Source organism: Phyllobates terribilis, unplaced genomic scaffold (assembly GCF_046119375.1).
Source record: "Phyllobates terribilis strain yellow unplaced genomic scaffold, ASM4611937v1 Scaffold_11__3_contigs__length_659146591, whole genome shotgun sequence".
In the NCBI taxonomy this organism is placed as follows: domain Eukaryota; kingdom Metazoa; phylum Chordata; class Amphibia; order Anura; family Dendrobatidae; genus Phyllobates; species Phyllobates terribilis.
The window spans coordinates 615,120,139-615,139,958 of record NW_027362771.1 but is presented as its reverse complement, the minus strand read 5'-3'; the positions used below and the strand labels follow the sequence as shown (position 1 = coordinate 615,139,958).

Sequence of the window (19,820 nt, the reverse complement as noted above, 5' to 3'; positions counted from 1 at the left end):
TGTAGTATATAACACACCTGTATCCTCCCCCTGATTGTATACAGTATATATTACACTGGAGGAGGAGGGGGGTGTAGTATATAACACACCTGTATCCTCCCCCTGACTGTATAGAGTATATATTACACCGGAGGAGGAGGGGGGTGTAGTATATAACACACCTGTATCCTCCCCCTGACTGTATACAGTATATATTACACTAGAGGAGGAAGGGGGGTGTAGTATATAACACACCTGTATCCTCCCCCTGACTGTATACAGTATATATTACAATGGAGGAGGAGGGGGGTGTAGTATATAACACACCTGTATCCTGCCCCTGACTGTATACAGTATATATTACACTGGAGGAGGAGGGGGGTGTAGTATATAACACACCTGTATCCTCTCCCTGACTGTATACAGTATATATTACACTGGAGGAGGAGGGTGTGTAGTATATAACACACCTGTATCCTCCTGACTGTATACAGTATATATTACACTGGAGGAGGAGGGGGTGTAGTATATAACACACCTGTATCCTCCTCCTGACTGTATACAGTATATATTACACTGGAGGAGGAGTGGGTGTAGTATATAACACACCTGTATCCTCCCCTTGACTATATACAATATATATTACTCAGGAGGAGGAGGGGGTGTAGTATATAACACACCTGTATCCTCCCCCTGACTGTATACAGTATATATTACACTGGAGGAGGAGGGGGGTGTAGTATACAACGCACCTGTATCCTCTTGACTGTATACAGTATATATTACACTGGAGGAGGAGGGGGTGTAGTATATAACACACCTGTATCCTCCCCCAGACTGTATATAGTATATATTACACTGGAGGAGGAGGGGGGTGTAGTATATAACACACCTGTATACTCCCCCTGACTGTATACAGTATTTATTACACTGGAGGAGGAGGGGGGTGTAGTATATAACACACCTGTATCCTCCCCCTGATTGTATACAGTATATATTACACTGGAGGAGGAGGGGGGTGTAGTATATAACACACCTGTATCCTCCCCCTGACTGTATAGAGTATATATTACACCGGAGGAGGAGGGGGGTGTAGTATATAACACACCTGTATCCTCCCCCTGACTGTATACAGTATATATTACACTAGAGGAGGAAGGGGGGTGTAGTATATAACACACCTGTATTCTCCTCCTGACTGTATACAGTATATATTACACTGGAGGAGGAGGGGGGTGTAGTATATAACACACCTGTATCCTCCCCCTGACTGTATACAGTATATATTACACTGGAGGAGGAGGGGGTGTAGTATATAACACACCTGTATCCTCTCCCTGACTGTATACAGTATATATTACACTGGAGGAGGAGGGGGTGTAGTATATAACACACCTGTATCCTCTCCCTGACTGTATACAGTATATATTACACTGGAGGAGGAGGGGGTGTAGTATATAACACACCTGTATCCTCCCCCTGACTGTATACAGTATATATTACACTGGAGGAGGAGGGGTGTAGTATATAACACACCTGTATCCTCCCCCTGACTGTATACAGTATATATTACACTGGAGGAGGAGGGGGTGTAGTATAAAACACACCTGTATCCTCCCCCTGACTGTATGCTGTATATATTACACTGGAGGAGGAGGGGGGTGTAGTATATAACACACCTGTATCCTCCTCCTGACTGTATACAGTATATATTACACTGGAGGAGGGTATAGTATATAACACACCTGTATCCTCCTCCTGACTGTATACAGTATATATTACACTGGAGGAGGAGGGGGGTGTAGTAAATAACACACCTGTATCCTCCCCCTGACTGTATACAGTATATATTACACTGGAGGAGGAGGGGGTGTAGTATATAACACACCTGTATCCTCCTCCTGACTGTATACAGTATATATTACACTGGAGGAGGAGGGGGTGTAGTATATAACACACCTGTATCCTCCCCCTGACTGTATACAGTATATATTACACTGGAGGAGCAGGGGGGTGTAGTATATAACACACCTGTATTCTCCCTCTGACTGTATACAGTATATATTACACTGGAGGAGGGGGGTGTAGTATATAACACCTGTATCCTCCCCCTGACTTTATACAGTATATATTACACTGGAGGAGGAAGGGGGTGTAGTATAAAACACACCTGTATCCTCCCCCTGACTGTATTCAGTATATATTACACTGGAGGAGGAGGGAGGTGTAGTATATAACACACCTGTATCCTCCCCCTGACTGTATACAGTATATATTACACTGGAGGAGGAGGGGGGTGTAGTATATAACACACCTGTATCCTCCTCCTGACTGTATACAGTATGTATTACACTGGAGGAGGAGGGGGGTGTAGTATATAACACACCTGTATCCTCCCCCTGACTGTATACAGTATATATTACACTGGAGGAGGAGGGGGTGTAGTATATAACACAGCTGTATCCTCCCCCTGACTGTATTCAGTATATATTACACTGGAGGAGGAGGGGGTGTAGTATATAACACACCTGTATCCTCCCCCTGACTGTATACAGTATATATTACACTGGTGAAGGGAGTGTAGTATATAACACACCTGTATCCTCCTCCTGACTGTATACAGTATATATTACACCGGAGGAGGAGGGGGGTGTAGTATATAACACACCTGTATCCTCCTCCTGACTGTATACAGTATATATTACACTGGAGGAGGAGGGGGGTGTAGTATATAACACACCTGTATCCTCCTCCTGACTGTATACAGTATATCTTACACTGTGGGAGGAGGGGGGTGTAGTATTTAACGCACCTGTATCTTCCCCCTGACTGTATACAGTTTATATTACACTGGAGGAGGAGGGGGGTGTAGTATATAACACACCTGTATCCTCCCCCTGACTGTATACAGTATATATTACACTGGAGGAGGAGGGGGGTGTAGTATATAACACACCTGTATCCTCCCCCTGACTGTATACAGTATATATTACACTGGAGGAGGAGGGGGGTGTAGTATATAACACACCTGTATGCTCCCCCTGACTGTATACAGTATATATTACACTGGAGGAGGAGGGGGTGTAGTATATAACACACCTTTATCCTCCTGACTGTATACAGTATATATTACACTGGAAGAGGAGGGGGGTGTAGTATATAACACACCTGTATCCTCCACCTGACTGTATACAGTATATATTACACTGGAGGAGGAGGGGGTGTAGTATATAACACACCTGTATCCTCCCCCTGACTGTATACAGTATATATTACACTGGAGGAGGAGGGGGGTGTAGTATATAACACACCTGTATCCTCCTCCTGACTGTATACAGTATATCTTACACTGTAGGAGGAGGGGGTGTAGTATATAACACACCTCTATCCTCCCCCTGACTGTATACAGTATATATTACACTGGAGGAGGAGGGGGGTGTAGTATATAACACACCTGTATCCTCCCCCTGACTGTATACAGTATATATTACACTGGAGGAGGAGGGGGTGTAGTATATAACACACCTGTATCCTCCCCCTGACTGTATACAGTATATATTACACTGGAGGAGGAGGGGGGTGTAGTATATAACACACCTGTATGCTCCCCCTGACTGTATACAGTATATATTACACCGGAGAAGGAGGGTGGTGTAGTATATAACACACCTGTATCCTCCTCCTGACTGTATACAGTATATCTTACACTGGAGGAGGAGGGGGTGTAGTATATAACACACCTGTATCCTCCCCCTGACTGTATACAGTATATATTACACTGGAGGAGGAGGGGGTGTAGTATATAACACACCTGTATCCTCCTCCTGACTGTATACAGTATATCTTACACTGTAGGAGGAGGGGGGTGTAGTATATAACACACCTCTATCCTCCCCCTGACTGTATACAGTATATATTACACTGGAGGAGGAGGGGGGTGTAGTATATAACACACCTGTATCCTCCCCCTGACTGTATACAGTATATATTACACTGGAGGAGGAGGGGGTGTAGTATATAACACACCTGTATCCTCCCCCTGACTGTATACAGTATATATTACACTGGAGGAGGAGGGGGGTGTAGTATATAACACACCTGTATGCTCCCCCTGACTGTATACAGTATATATTAGACCGGAGAAGGAGGGTGGTGTAGTATATAACACACCTGTATCCTCCTCCTGACTGTATACAGTATATCTTACACTGGAGGAGGAGGGGGTGTAGTATATAACACACCTGTATCCTCCCCCTGACTGTATACAGTATATATTACACTGGAGGAGGAGGGGGTGTAGTATATAACACACCTGTATCCTCTCCCTGACTGTATACAGTATATATTACACTGGAGGAGGAGGGGGGTGTAGTATATAACACACCTGTATCCTCCCCCTGACTGTATACAGTATATATTACACTGGAGGAGGAGGGGTGTAGTTTATAACACACCTGTATCCTCCCCCTGACTGTATACAGTATATATTACACTGGAGGAGGAGGGGGTGTAGTATAAAACACACCTGTATCCTCCCCCTGACTGTATGCTGTATATATTACACTGGAGGAGGAGGGGGGTGTAGTATATAACACACCTGTATCCTCCTCCTGACTGTATACAGTATATATTACACTGGAGGAGGAGGGGGGTATAGTATATAACACACCTGTATCCTCCTCCTGACTGTATACAGTATATATTACACTGGAGGAGGAGGGGGGTGTAGTATATAACACACCTGTATCCTCCCCCTGACTGTATACAGTATATATTACACTGGAGGAGGAGGGGGGTGTAGTATATAACACACCTGTATCCTCCTCCTGACTGTATATATTACACTGGAGGAGGAGGGGGGTGTAGTATATAACACACCTGTATCCTCCTCCTGACTGTATACAGTATATATTACACTGGAGGAGGAGGGGGTGTAGTATATAACACACCTGTATCCTCCCCCTGACTGTATACAGTATATATTACACCGGAGGAGGGGGGTGTAGTATATAACACACCTGTATCCTCCCCCTGACTGTATACAGTATATATTACACTGGAGGAGGAGGGGGGTGTAGTATATAACACACCTGTATCCTCCCCCTGACTGTATACAGTATATATTACACTGGAGGAGCAGGGGGGTGTAGTATATAACACACCTGTATTCTCCCTCTGACTGTATACAGTATATATTACACTGGAGGAGGAGGGGGTGTAGTATATAACACCTGTATCCTCCCCCTGACTGTATACAGTATATATTACACTGGAGGAGGAAGGGGGTGTAGTATAAAACACACCCTGTATCCTCTTCCTGACTGTATTCAGTATATATTACACTGGAGGAGGAGGGGGGTGTAGTATATAACACACCTGTATCCTCCCCCTGACTGTATACAGTATATATTACACTGGAGGAGGAGGGGGGTGTAGTATATAACACACCTGTATTCTCCCTCTGACTGTATACAGTATATATTACACTGGAGGAGGAGGGGGTGTAGTATATAACACCTGTATCCTCCCCCTGACTGTATACAGTATATATTACACTGGAGGAGGAAGGGGGTGTAGTATAAAACACACCCTGTATCCTCTTCCTGACTGTATTCGGTATATATTACACTGGAGGAGGAGGGGGGTGTAGTATATAACACACCTGTATCCTCCCCCTGACTGTATACAGTATATATTACACTGGAGGAGGAGGGGGGTGTAGTATATAACACACCTGTATCCTCCTCCTGACTGTATACAGTATGTATTACACTGGAGGAGAAGGGGGGTGTAGTATATAACACACCTGTATCCTCCCCCTGACTGTATACAGTATATATTACACTAAAGGAGGAGGGGGTGTAGTATATAACACAGCTGTATCCTCCCCCTGACTGTATTCAGTATATATTACACTGGAGGAGGAGGGGGTGTAGTATATAACACACCTGTATCCTCCCCCTGACTGTATACAGTATATATTACACTAAAGGAGGAGGGGGTGTAGTATATAACACACCTGTATCCTCCCCCTGACTGTATACAGTATATATTACACTGGAGAAGGGAGTGTAGTATATAACACACCTGTATCCTCCTCCTGACTGTATACAGTATATATTACACCGGAGGAGGAGGGGGGTGTAGTATATAACACACCTGTAGCCTCCTCCTGACTGTATACAGTATATATTACACTGGAGGAGGAGGGGGGTGTAGTATATAACACACCTGTATCCTCCTCCTGACTGTATACAGTATATCTTACACTGTAGGAGGAGGGGGGTGTAGTATATAACACACCTGTATCCTCCCCCTGACTGTATACAGTATATATTACACTGGAGGAGGAGGGGGGTGAAGTATATAACAAACCTGTATGCTCCCCCTGACTGTATACAGTATATATTACACTGGAGGAGGAGGGGGTGTAGTATATAACACACCTGTATCCTCCTCCTGACTGTATATAGTATATCTTACACTGTAGGAGGAGGGGGGTGTAGTATATAACACACCTGTATCCTCCCCCTGACTGTATACAGTATATATTACACTGGAGGAGGAGGGGGGTGTAGTATATAACACACCTGTATGCTCCCCCTGACTGTATACAGTATATATTACACTGGAGGAGGAGGGGGTGTAGTATATAACACACTTTTATCCTCTTGACTGTATACAGTATATATTACACTGGAGGAGGAGGGGGGTGTAGTATATAACACACCTGTATCCTCCACCTGACTGTATACAGTATATATTACACTGGAGGAGGAGGGGGTGTAGTATATAACACACCTGTATCCTGCCCCTGACTGTATACAGTATATATTACACTGGAGGTGGAGGGGGGTGTAGTATATAACACACCTGTATCCTCCTCCTGACTGTATACAGTATATCTTACACTGTAGGAGGAGGGGGGTGTAGTATATAACACACCTGTATCCTCCCCCTGACTGTATACAGTATATATTACACTGGAGGAGGAGGGGGGTGTAGTATATAACACACCTGTATCCTCCTCCTGACTGTATACAGTATATCTTACACTGTAGGAGGAGGGGGGTGTAGTATATAACACACCTGTATCCTCCCCCTGACTGTATACAGTATATATTACACTGGAGGAGGAGGGGGGTGTAGTATATAACACACCTGTATCCTCCTCCTGACTGTATACAGTATATCTTACACTGTAGGAGGAGGGGGGTGTAGTATATAACACACCTGTATCCTCCCCCTGACTGTATACAGTATATATTACACTGGAGGAGGAGGGGGGTGTAGTATATAACACACCTGTATCCTCCCCCTGACTGTATACAGTATATATTACACTGGAGGAGGAGGGGGTGTAGTATATAACACACCTGTATCCTCCCCCTGACTGTATACAGTATATATTACACTGGAGGAGGAGGGGGTGTAGTATATAACACACCTGTATCCTCCCCCTGACTGTATACAGTATATATTACACTGGAGGAGGAGGGGGGTGTAGTATATAACACACCTGTATCCTCCCCCTGACTGTATACAGTATATATTACACTGGAGGAGGAGGGGGTGTAGTATATAACACACCTGTATCCTCCCCCTGACTGTATACAGTATATATTACACTGGAGGAGGAGGGGGTGTAGTATATAACACACCTGTATCCTCCCCCTGACTGTATACAGTATATATTACACTGGAGGAGGAGGGGGTGTAGTATATAACACACCTGTATCCTCCCCCTGACTGTATACAGGATATATTACACTGGAGGAGGAGGGGGGTGTAGTATATAACACACCTGTATCCTCCCCCTGACTCTATACAGTATATATTACACTGGAGGAGGAGGGGGGTATAGTATATAACACACCTGTATCCTCCCCCTGACTGTATACAGTATATATTACACTGGAGGAGGAGGGGGTGTAGTATATAACACACCTGTATCCTCCCCCTGACTGTATACAGTATATATTACACTGGAGGAGGAGGGGATGTAGTATATAACACACCTGTATCCTCCCCCTGACTGTATACAGTATATATTACACTGGAGGAGGAGGGGGGTGTAGTATATAACACACCTGTATCCTCCCCCTGACTCTATACAGTATATATTACACTGGAGGAGGAGGGGGGTATATTATATAACACACCTGTATCCTCCCCCTGACTGTATACAGTATATATTACACTGGAGGAGGAGGGGGGTGTAGTATATAACACACCTGTATCCTCCCCCTGACTGTATACAGTATATATTACACTGGAGGAGGAGGGGTGTGTAGTATATAACACACCTGTATCCTCCCCCTGACTGTATACAGTATATATTACACTGGAGGAGGAGGGGTGTGTAGTATATAACACACCTGTTTCCTCCCCCTGACTGTATACAGTATATATTACACTGGAGGAGGAGGGGTGTGTAGTATATAACACACCTGTATCCTCGCCCTGACTGTATACAGTATATATTACACTGGAGGAGGAGGGGGGTGTAGTATATAACACACCTGTATCCTCCCCCTGACTGTATACAGTATATATTACACTGGAGGAGGAGGGGGTGTAGTATATAACACACCTGTATCCTCCCCCTGACTGTATACAGTATATATTACACTGGAGGAGGAGGGGGGTGTAGTATATAACACACCTGTATCCTCCCCCTGACTGTATACAGTATATATTACACTGGAGGAGGAGGGGGTGTAGTATATAACACACCTGTATCCTCCCCCTGACTGTATACAGTATATATTACACTGGAGGAGGAGGGGGTGTAGTATATAACACACCTGTATCCTCCCCCTGACTGTATACAGTATATATTACACTGGAGGAGGAAGGGGGGTGTAGTATATAACACACCTGTATCCTCCCCCTGACTGTATACAGTATATATTACACTGGAGGAGGAGGGGGTGTAGTATATAACACACCTGTATCCTCCCCCTGACTGTATACAGTATATATTACACTGGAGGAGGAGGGGGGTGTAGTATATAACACACCTGTATCCTCCCCCTGACTGTATACAGTATATATTACACTGGAGGAGGAGGAGGGGGGTGTAGTATATAACACACCTGTATCCTCCCCCTGACTGTATACAGTATATATTACACTGGAGGAGGAGGAGGGGGTGTAGTATATAACACCTGTATCCTCCTTCGTGTGTGGGGCCGGCTATGTATCCCTGGCGAGGGGTGTATTATGTGTCCCACTCCTGACACTCGTGGATCTGTACATGTGTCAGGGATGTGGAGACTTTTGCAGCTCTGGGTCCGGTGCCGGCGCTATATACAGTGAGTACACCTGACCCTCGCGCTGGATCGTCAGCTCTTGTGAGCAGCCCTGTGATGACATCATGTGTCGGGTGTGATTGTCACCGTGTTTGGTCTCTTTTTCCCTCCTCATGTTTCTTTACTTCTTATTTTCCAGGATCCTGCAGGAATATTTGAACTTGTCGAAGTTGTCGGAAATGGGACATACGGGCAAGTGTATAAGGTACAAGTCCTTCCCTCCATACTGCCTGCTTCTGCTCATTCCCTACCACCACTGTCCTCTGCTTCTTAATGTCTGCTCCCTCTGTTCCACCTTCCCTTAACTTATTTCTCCTGCCACTTCTTCTCTGCTTCTTCCGCTCCCTACTTGCTGCTCCTACTCCATTCACTGCTGCTGCCCCCTGCTCCCCTCTCATTTTCCAGCCCCGTGCCGCTCCTTGCTCCCCTCTCATTTTCCAGCCCCGTGCCGCTCCTTGCTCCCCTCTTATTTTCCAGCCCCGTGCCGCTCCTTGCTCCCCTCTCCGCCCCAGCCCCGTGCCGCTCCCTGCTCCCCTCTCTGTTTACAGCCCCGTGCCGCTCTCGCCTCCGTCCCAGCCCCGTGCCGCCCCTCTGCTCCCCTCCCCTCTCCGTTTCCAGCCCCGTGCCGCCCCCCTGCTCCCCTCTACGTTTCCAGCCCCGTGCCGCTCTCGCCTCCGTCCCAGCCCCGTGCCGCCCCTCTGCTCCCCTCCCCTCTCCGTTTCCAGCCCCGTGCCGCCCCTCTGCTCCCCTCTCCGTTTCCAGCCCCGTGCCACTCTCGCCTCCGCCACAGCCCCGTGCTTTCCCTTGCTCCCCTCTCCGTTTCCAGCCCCGTGCCGCCCCCCCTGCTCCCATCTCCGTTTCCCGCCCCCCTGCTCCCCTCTCCTTTTCCAGCCCCGTGCCGCTGCCTGCTCCTCTCACCGTTTACAGCCCCGTGCCGCTCCCTGCTCCCCTCTCCGTTTACATCCCCGTGCCTCTCTCTCCTCCGCCCTAGCCCCGTGCCGCCCCTCTGCTACCCTCTCCGTTTCCAGCCCCGTGCCGCCCCCCTGCTCCCCTCTCCGTTTCCTGCCCTGTGCCGCTTCCTGCTCCCCTCTCCGTTTCCAGCCCCGTGCCGCTCTCGCCTCCGCCCCAGCCCCATGCTTTCCCTGCTCCCATCTCCGTTTCCAGCCCCATGCCGCCCTCCTGCTCCCCTCTCCGTTTCCAGTCCCATGCCGCTCTCACCTCCTCCCCAGCCCCGTGCTTTCCCCTGCTCCCCTCTCCGTTTCCAGCCCCGTCCCGCTCCCTTCTCCCCTCTCCGTTTCCTTCTCCCCTCTCCGTTTCCAGCCCTGTGCCGCTCTCGCCTCCGCCCCAGCCCCATGCTTTCCCTGCTCCCCTCTCCGTTTCCAGCCCAGTGCCGCTCCCTGCTCCCCTCTCCGTTTCCAGCCCCGTGCCGCCCCCCTCTCCGTTTCCAGCCCCGTGCCGCCCCCCTCTCCGTTTCCAGCCCCGTGCCGCCCCCCTCTCCGTTTCCAGCCCCGTGCCGCCCCCCTCTCCGTTTCCAGCCCCGTGCCGCCCCCCTCTCCGTTTCCAGCCCCGTGCCGCCCCCCTCTCCGTTTCCAGCCCCGTGCCGCCCCCCTCTCCGTTTCCAGCCCCGTGCCGCCCCCCTCTCCGTTTCCAGCCCCGTGCCGCCCCCCTCTCCGTTTCCAGCCCCGTGCCGCCCCCCTCTCCGTTTCCAGCCCCGTGCCGCCCCCCTCTCCGTTTCCAGCCCCGTGCCGCCCCCCTCTCCGTTTCCAGCCCCGTGCCGCCCCCCTCTCCGTTTCCAGCCCCGTGCCGCCCCCCTCTCCGTTTCCAGCCCCGTGCCGCCCCCCTCTCCGTTTCCAGCCCCGTGCCGCCCCCCTCTCCGTTTCCAGCCCCGTGCCGCCCCCCTCTCCGTTTCCAGCCCCGTGCCGCTCTCGCCTCTGTTTCCAGCCCTGTGCCGCCCCCCTGCTCCCCTCTGTTTCCAGCCCCGTGCCGCCCCCCTGCTCCCCTCTCCTTTTCCAGCCCCGTGCCGCCCCCCTGCTCCCCTCTCCTTTTCCAGCCCCGTGCCGCCCCCCTGCTCCCCTCTCCTTTTCCAGCCCCTTGCCACCCCCCTGCTCCCCTCTCCTTTTCCAGCCCCGTGCCACCCCCCTGCCCCCTTCTCCATTTCCAGCCCCGTGCCGCCCCCCTGCCCCCTTCTCCGTTTCCAGCCCCGTGCCGCCCCCCTGCTCCCCTCTCCGTTTCCAGCCCCGTGCCGCCCCCCTGCTCCCCTCTCCGTTTCCAGCCCCGTGCCGCCCCCCTGCTCCCCTCTCCTTTTCCAGCCCCATGCTGCCCCCTTCTCCGTTTCCAGCCCCGTGCCGCCCCCCTGCTCCCCTCTCCGTTTCCAGCCCCGTGCCGCCCCCCTGCTCCCCTCTGTTTCCAGCCCCGTGCCGCCTCCCTGCTCCCTTCTCCGTTTCCAGCCCCGTGCCGCCCCCCTGCTCCCCTCTCAGTTTCCAGCCCCGTGCCGCCCCCCTGCTCCCCTCTCCTTTTCCAGCCCCATGCTGCCCACTTCTCCGTTTTCAGCCCCGTGCCGCCCCCCTGCTCCCCTCTCCGTTTCCAGCCCCGTGCCGCCCCCCTGCTCCCCTCTCCGTTTCCAGCCCCCTGCTCCCCTGTCCGTCCCAGCCCCGTGCCACCCCCCTGCTCCCCTCTCCTTTTCCAGCCCCATGCTGCCCCCTTCTCCGTTTCCAGCCCCGTGCCGCCCCCCTGCTCCCCTCTCAGTTTCCAGCCCTGTGCCGCCCCCCTGCTCCCTTCTCCGTTTCCAGCCCCGTGCCGCCCCCCTGCTCCCCTCTCCGTTTCCAGCCCCCTGCTCCCCTGTCCGTCCCAGCCCCGTGCCACCCCCCTGCTCCCCTCTCCGTTTCCAGCCCCGTGCCGCCCCCCTCTCCCTTGTATTAGCAGTGCCAGCCTTGAAACTGCAAACAGTGGAAAATGCAGAGTAAGCAGACGGCACATGGAGAGGGGAAAGGGGAATGGGGGTGAGAGAGACGGAAACAGAGGGGGCGTTATTAGGAGAATGAGCGGGGGAGTAATAGTGTAAAACTCATAACCATGGCAACAGAAAATTATGAGCAAGCATCGAAAACTATGGTCTAACACTGCATGTCGCCCAGGTACTGAGTGACATGACAGTGCCAAGTACAGGTGTACCGTATAGAGGGAGGGGCCTAAAGGATGTACTACTGTGACTACTAGTGTCATTTAACCCCCCACAGGGTGATACCGATAGGAGGAGCTATGAGTCTCCTCCCCCTGCAGGGTGATACAGATAGGAGTAGCTACGAGTCTCCGCCCCCTTCAGCGTGATACCGTTAAGAGGAGCTATGAGTCTCCGCCTCTTGAGGGTGACACCGATAGGAGGAGCTATGAGTCTCCACCCCTTTAGGGTGATACCGATAGGAGCTACGAGTATCCGCCCCCTGCAGGGTGATACAGATAGGAGGAGGTATGAGTCTCCTCCCCCTGCAGGGTGATACAGATAGGAGGAGCTATGGGTCTCTTCCCCCCGCAGGGTGATACAGATAGGAGGAGCTATGAGTCTCCTTCCCCTGCAGGGTGATACAGATAGGAGGAGCTATGAGTCTCCTCCCCCTGCAGGGTGATACAGATAGGAGGAGCTATGAGTCTCCTCCCCCTGCAGGGTGATACAGATAGGAGGAGCTATGAGTCTCCTTCCTCTGCAGGGTGATACAGATAGGAGGAGCTATGAGTCTCCTTCCCCTGCAGGGTGATACAGATAGGAGGAGCTATGAGTCTCCTCCCCCTGTAGGGTGATACAGATAGGAGGAGCTATGAGTCTCCTCCCCCTGCAGGATGATACAGATAGGAGGAGCTATGAGTCTCCTCCCCCTGCAGGGTGATACAGATAGGAGGAGCTACAAGTCTCCACCCCTTCCCGCTGGGTGATACAGATAGGAGGAGCTATGAGTCTCCTTCCCCTGCAGGGTGATACAGATAGGAGGAGCTATGAGTCTCCTTCCCCTGCAGGGTGATAGAGAGGAGGAGCTATGAGTCTCCTCCCCCTGCAGGGTGATACAGATAGGAGGAGCTATGAGTCTCCTCCCCCTGCAGGGTGATACAGATGGGAGGAGCTATGAGTCTCCTCCCCCTGCAGGGTGATACAGATGGGAGGAGCTATGAGTCTCCTCCCCCTGCAGGGTGATACAGATGGGAGGAGCTATGAGTCTCCTCCCCCTGCAGGGTGATACAGATGGGAGGAGCTACAAGCCTCCACCCCTCCCCGCTGGGTGATCCTCCCTTGTGTTCCTGACACCCGCTTCTGGTTGGTAACCCGCTTTGTCTTTCTCCTGCAGGGTCGCCATGTCAAGACCGGACAGCTGGCCGCCATTAAGGTCATGGATGTCACGGAGGTGAGGGTGCCATGATTTCTGTTCCTTTTATATCTGCAGGGCGTGTATACTTTTGCAGACCTGATGTACTTTGTCTGCACAGGACGAGGAGGAGGAGATAAAGCAGGAGATTAACATGCTGAAGAAGTATTCACACCACCGCAACATCGCCACCTACTACGGCGCCTTCATCAAGAAGAGCCCGCCGGGGAATGACGACCAGCTGTGGGTGAGACGCTGCCGCTAGATCGTCAGCTCTTCTGCCAGAGAGCAATGCTGGACCCAGAAGCTACATGCATCAGCCCTCAGCTCCTCTCTGCTGTCTCTGCAGCAGGGGGCGCATGCTAAAGATGAATATGTGGGGCACGGGCGGCCGCTGTAAGGGAACGGGCACAGCAACACAGTCCTTTAGGGATCTGATTGGCTCTGCTGTGACTAATGGGGAGGAGTGAGAGGGCTCTGCTGTATCAACTGGGGGGGAGTGCAAGTGCTATGCGGTGACTACTGTACTGGAGGGGAAGGGAAGGGCTCTGCTGTGACTACTGGGGAGAAGTGACTGCTGTGGGGTGGGGGGAGTGAGAGGGAAGGGCTCTGCTGTGACTAATGGGGGGGAGTGAGAGGGCTCTGCTGTGTCAACTGGGGGGGGGTGCAAGTGCTATGCGGTGACTACTGTACTGGAGGGGAAGGGAAGGGCTCTGCTGTGACTACTGGGGGGGTGCAAGTGCTATGTGGTGACTACTGTACTGGAGGGGAAGGGAAGGGCTCTGCTGTGACTACTGGGGGGAAGTGACTGCTGTGGAGTGGGGGGAGTGAGAGGGAATGGCTCTGCTGTGACTAATGGGGGGGGGAGTGAGAGGGCTCTGCTGTGTCAACTGGGGGGGGAGTGCAAGTGCTATGCGGTGACTACTGTACTGGAGGGGAAGGGAAGGGCTCTGCTGTGACTACTGGGGGAAGTGACTGCTGTTGGGTGGGGGGAGTGAGAGGGAAGGGCTCTGCTGTGACAAATGGGGGGGAGTGAGAGGGCTCTGCTGTGTCAACTGGGGGGGAGTGCAAGTGCTATGCGGTGACTACTGAAGGGGAAGGGAAGGGCTCTGCTGTGACTACTGAGGGGAAGTGACTGCTGTGCTCAGCTGTGTCAACTGGGGGGGATTGCAAGTGCTATGCGGTGACTACTGTACTGGAGGGGAAGGGAAGGGCTCTGCTTTGACTACTGGGGGGGAGTGACTGCTGTGGGGTGGGGGGAGTGAGAGGGAAGGGCTCTGCTGTGACAAATGGGGAGTGAGAGGGCTCTGCTGTGTCAACTGGGGGGGAGTGCAAGTGCTATGCGGTGACTACTGTACTGGAGGGGAAGGGAAGGGCTCTGCTGTGACTACTGGGGGGAAGTGACTGCTGTGGGGTGGGGGGAGTGAGAGGGAATGGCTCTGCTGTAACTAATGGGGGGAGTGAGAGGGCTCTGCTGTGTCAACTGGGGTGGAGTGCAAGTGCTATGCGGTGACTACTGGAGGGGAAGGGAAGGGCTTTGCTGTGACTACTGGGGGGAAGTGACTGCTGTGCTCAGCTGTGTCAACTGGGGGGGAGTGAGAGGGAATGGCTCTGCTGTGACTAATGAGGTGGAGTGAGAGGGCTCTGCTGTGTCAACTGGGGGGGGTGCATGTGCTATGCGGTGACTACTGGTGAAAATGGGAAGGGGCTCTGCTGTGACTGCTTGGAAAAACTTAGTGAAGAGCACTTTTGTGTCGGCTGGGAACAGAGGAATAAGGACTCTGCTGCAACTGCGGCCAAATGCATAAACGTTTCTGCTCTTATTACTAAGGCGAATGGGGAAATTCATTACAGTGACTACTGGGGAAAAATAACTGCTCTGCTGTGACTACTGGGGAAAATGGGGCGGGGCAGCTGGATGCTGGAAAGTGAGAATGCAGGGTGGAAAGGGAAGGAGGCAGAGGGAGGTGGCCCCACATGACGGGATGGAGGCGCCGCTCCATTGCTGACTGTTTCCCTCGCTCTCCCGGCAGCTGGTGATGGAGTTCTGCGGCGCCGGATCAGTCACAGACCTGGTGAAGAACACCAAAGGCAACGCCCTGAAGGAAGACTGCATCGCCTACATATGCCGGGAGATCCTGCGGGTGAGTGGGCCAGTCTCTCCAGGTTGCCCATGACAGTCCTCCCTGGCACAGCGTCCGGCTCATGTCTTGTGCAGGGGGTGGGTGGTTGTGTGTGCATGTAGCGGGCTAGGTGCCCTCATTTTATGGACCACACCTGGTGCCCGGAAGGATTGTCATGGGGACCTAGATGTCTTTGTAGCTGGAGCATCAAGATGATAGTGCGTGTATCCTGGCAGTAGATGGTCCTTTCCCCGTTAACCCCTTGTGTTGTCTCCAGGGCCTGTCCCACCTGCACGCTCACAAGGTCATCCACCGAGATATCAAAGGGCAGAACGTGCTGCTGACGGAGAACGCGGAGGTGAAGCTGGGTGAGTACAGGGCGCCGCCGTCCCCCTGTGCTGCGGCGCCGTCCTCCTGTGACGCGACGCTCTGCTGTCTCTTATGCTGCGCCGGGCCTGACTGTGTCTTCCTCTTCCTTCATGTCTCAGTTGATTTCGGTGTCAGCGCCCAACTGGACCGCACCGTTGGGAGGAGAAACACCTTCATCGGGACTCCCTACTGGATGGCACCCGAGGTCATCGCCTGTGACGAAAACCCAGACGCTACGTATGACTACAGGGTGAGCTGGTGATCCTACATGTGTGCCAATCTAAACGGGGCATAACGGACGTGCTCATAGTTCCTCCTATCTGTATCACTCTGCAGGGGGGAGGAGACTCATAGCTCCTCCTATCTGTATCACTCTGCAGGGGGGAGGAGACTCATAGCTCCTCCTATCTGTATCACCCTGCAGGGGGAGGAGACTCATAGCTCCTCCTATCTGTATCACCCTGCAGGGGAAGGAGACTCATAGCTCCTCCTATCTGTATCACCCTGCAGGGGGAGGAGACTCGTAGCTCCTCCTATCTGTATCACCCTGCAGGGAAGGAGACTCATAGTTCCTCCTATCTGTATCACTCTGCAGGGGGGAGGAGACTCATAGTTCCTCCTATCTGTATCACTCTGCAGGGGGGAGGAGACTCATAGCTCCTCCTATCTGTATCACCCTGCAGGGAGAGGAGACTCATAGCTCCTCCTATCTGTATCACCCTGCAGGGGGAGGAGACTCGTAGCTCCTCCTATCTGTATCACCCTGCAGGGGGAGGAGACTCGTAGCTCCTCCTATCTGTATCACCCTGCAGGGGGAGGAGACTCATAGCTCCTCTTATCTGTATCACCATGCAGGGGAAGGAGACTCATAGCTTTATTAAGGGAAAAAGAAATCCAAACATACAGGGCCCTGTGTGGAAATATGATTGCCCCCTAAACCTAATAACTGGTTGGGCCCTTCGCAGCAACAACTACAATCAAGAATTTGCGGTAACTGGCAATGAGCCTCTTACCATGCTTCCATGCTCTGGATGTAAATACTTTTATACCCTAAGATGACAGAAGTATTCCCCGAGTGACACCTTTATTGGTAACCAGAAGAATTATGTTTTCAGCTTTCAGAGCACAGAGGCTCCTTCTTCAGGCAGGATTACAAATGAAGTAATAAGACAAGAGCACAACATTTAAGAGAGATTACAGCAGGACACTTCATCACGAGGCAGAAGGGGTGAGGCCTCCTAAGGATAAGCCCAGGACATTACATTAGGGATTTTGTTACAAATGGAGAGGTGGTGGGAATGTTCCCTTAGTTATTTTGAGTCCGTCTGGTGGAGGTGTGAATTGTGTCCATGTAGTGAGTCATAAATCCAGGTGTTAGATTGAGTCCTGTGGTCAAGGAATTGAACATTCTTATCAGTTTGGATTCCCAAATTTTTCTCTCTCTGTCGTCCTTGAAATGACCTTTTAGTATTAAAACTTTTAGATCTGTCATACAGTGTCCCTGACTAGAGAAATGTTTTTTCGCAGGCGTCCAGTCCATTCCTGATTGTGTGTCTGTGTAGAATCATTCTCGTTTGTGGTTTTTGCATGGGTTTCCCCCATATAGACACCTCCCGGGCACCTCGTACATTGTGTCATGTACAGATTATTAGCAGATCGTCTTCTGAGCCTCCAGTTTATGAGCAGATTCTTCTTCTGAGCCTCCAGATTATTAGCAGATCGTCTTCTGAGCCTCCAGATTATTAGCAGATCGTCTTCTGAGCCTCCAGATTATTAGCAGATCGTCTTCTGAGCCTCCAGATTATTAGCAGATCGTCTTCTGAGCCTCCAGATTATTAGCAGATCGTCTTCTGAGCCTCCAGATTATTAGCAGATCGTCTTCTGAGCCTCCAGATTATTAGCAGATCATCTTTTTGAACTTTTTATTTTGATCAGATTTAAAAGTCCTAATACTAAAAGGTCATTTTAAGGGCGACAGAGAGAGAGAAGAATTTGGGAATTGATAAGGATTTTCAACTCTTTCACAATGGGACTCAATGTAACACCTGGATTTATGACTCACTACATGGACACAATTCACACCTTCACCAGACAGACTCTAGATAACTAATGGAACATTTCCACCTCCTCTCTATTTGTAACAAAAACCCTAATGGAGGCCTATCTTTAGGAGGCCTCACCCCTTACATCTCATGAACAAATGTCCTACTGTAATCTCTCTTAAATGTTGTGCTTTTGTCTTATTAATTCATTAATAATCCTGCCTGAAGAAGGAGCCTCTGTGCTCTGAAAGCTGCAAACATAATTATTCTGGTTAGCCAATGAAGATATCACTCCAAGAATACTTTTGTCATCTTTGGGCATAAAAGTATTTACATTATTTTTCTGGCTAACACGGTACCACAGTATAATTTTTCACTGTACATCACACCGCTCTGGAGGAATTTTGGCCGCTCATCTTTGCAAAATTGTTGTAATTCAGCCACATTGGAGGGTTTCCGAGCATGAACTGCCTTTTTAAGGTCATGCCACAGTATCTCGTTCGGATTAAGGTCAGGACTTCGACTAGGCCACTCAAAAGTCTTAATTTTGTTTTCTTAAGCCATTCAGAGGTGGACTTGTTGGTGTGTTTTGGATCATTGTCCTGCTGCATAACCCAAGTGCGCTTCAGCTTGAGATTATAAACAGATGGCCGGACATTCTCCTTCAGGATTTTTTGGTAGACAGCAGAATTCATGGCTCCATTTACCACGGCAAGTCTTCCAGGTCCTGAAGCAGCAAAACAGGCCCAGACCATCACACTACCACCACCATATTTTACTGTTGGTATGATGTTCCTTTTCTGAAATGCTGTGTTACTTCTACGCCAGATGTAATGGGACATACAACTTCCAAAAAGTTCAACTTTTGTCTCGTCAGTCCACAGAGTATTCTCCCAAAAGTCTTGGCGATCATCAAGATGTTCTTTTTGCTCAGCAGTGGTTTTCGTCTTGGAACTCTGCCATGCATGCCATTTTTGCCCAGTCTCTTTCTTATGTGGAGTCATGAACACTGACCTTAAGTGAGGCCTGCAGTTGTTTGGATGTTGTGGGGGTTTTTGTGACTTCTTGGATGAGTCGTCGCTGCGCTCTTGGGGTAATTTTGGTTGGCCGATCACTCCTGGGAAGGTTCACCACTGTTCCATGTTTTTGCCATTTGTGTATAATGGCTCTCACTGCGGTTCGCTGGAGTCTCAAAGCTTTAGAAATGTCTTTATAACCTTTTCCAGACTGATAGATATCAATTACTTTGTTTCTCATTTGTTCCTGAATTTCTTTGGATCGCAGCATGATGTCTAGCTTTTGAGGGTCGTTTGGTCTACTTCACTTTGTCAGGCAGGTCCTATTTAAGTGATTTCTTGATTGAGAAGAGGTGCGGCAGTAATCAGGCCTGTGCGTGGCTAGGGAAATTGAACTCAGCTTCCCAATGATGTGATGAACCACAGTTAATTTTTCTCACACAGGGCCCTGTAGGTTTGGATTTCTTTTTCCCTTAATAAAGATCTTCATTTAAAAACTGCATTTTGTGGTTACTTGTGTTATTTTTGTCTAATATTTAAATTTGTTGTGATCTGAAACATTTAAGTGCAACAAACATGCAATAATAAGAAATCAGGAAGGGGGCAAACACTTTTCACCCCGCTG

At 50.7% G+C, this 19,820-nt stretch overlaps 1 protein-coding gene across 6 annotated transcripts in view; it reads left to right on the top strand.

The window, feature by feature from the left end:
• MINK1 (misshapen like kinase 1) overlaps positions 1 to 19,820 on the top strand; it is a 106,925-nt gene that overhangs the window by 47,007 nt on the left and 40,098 nt on the right. For all 6 annotated transcript variants that reach the window (XM_073654495.1, XM_073654499.1, XM_073654497.1 and 3 more), the window contains exons 2-7: positions 9,433 to 9,498; positions 13,628 to 13,684; positions 13,767 to 13,892; positions 15,679 to 15,789; positions 16,046 to 16,136; positions 16,257 to 16,387. In XM_073654495.1, coding sequence (XP_073510596.1) covers positions 9,433 to 9,498; positions 13,628 to 13,684; positions 13,767 to 13,892; positions 15,679 to 15,789; positions 16,046 to 16,136; positions 16,257 to 16,387 — 582 coding nt within the window. The remainder of the gene's footprint in view (positions 1 to 9,432; positions 9,499 to 13,627; positions 13,685 to 13,766; positions 13,893 to 15,678; positions 15,790 to 16,045; positions 16,137 to 16,256; positions 16,388 to 19,820) is intronic.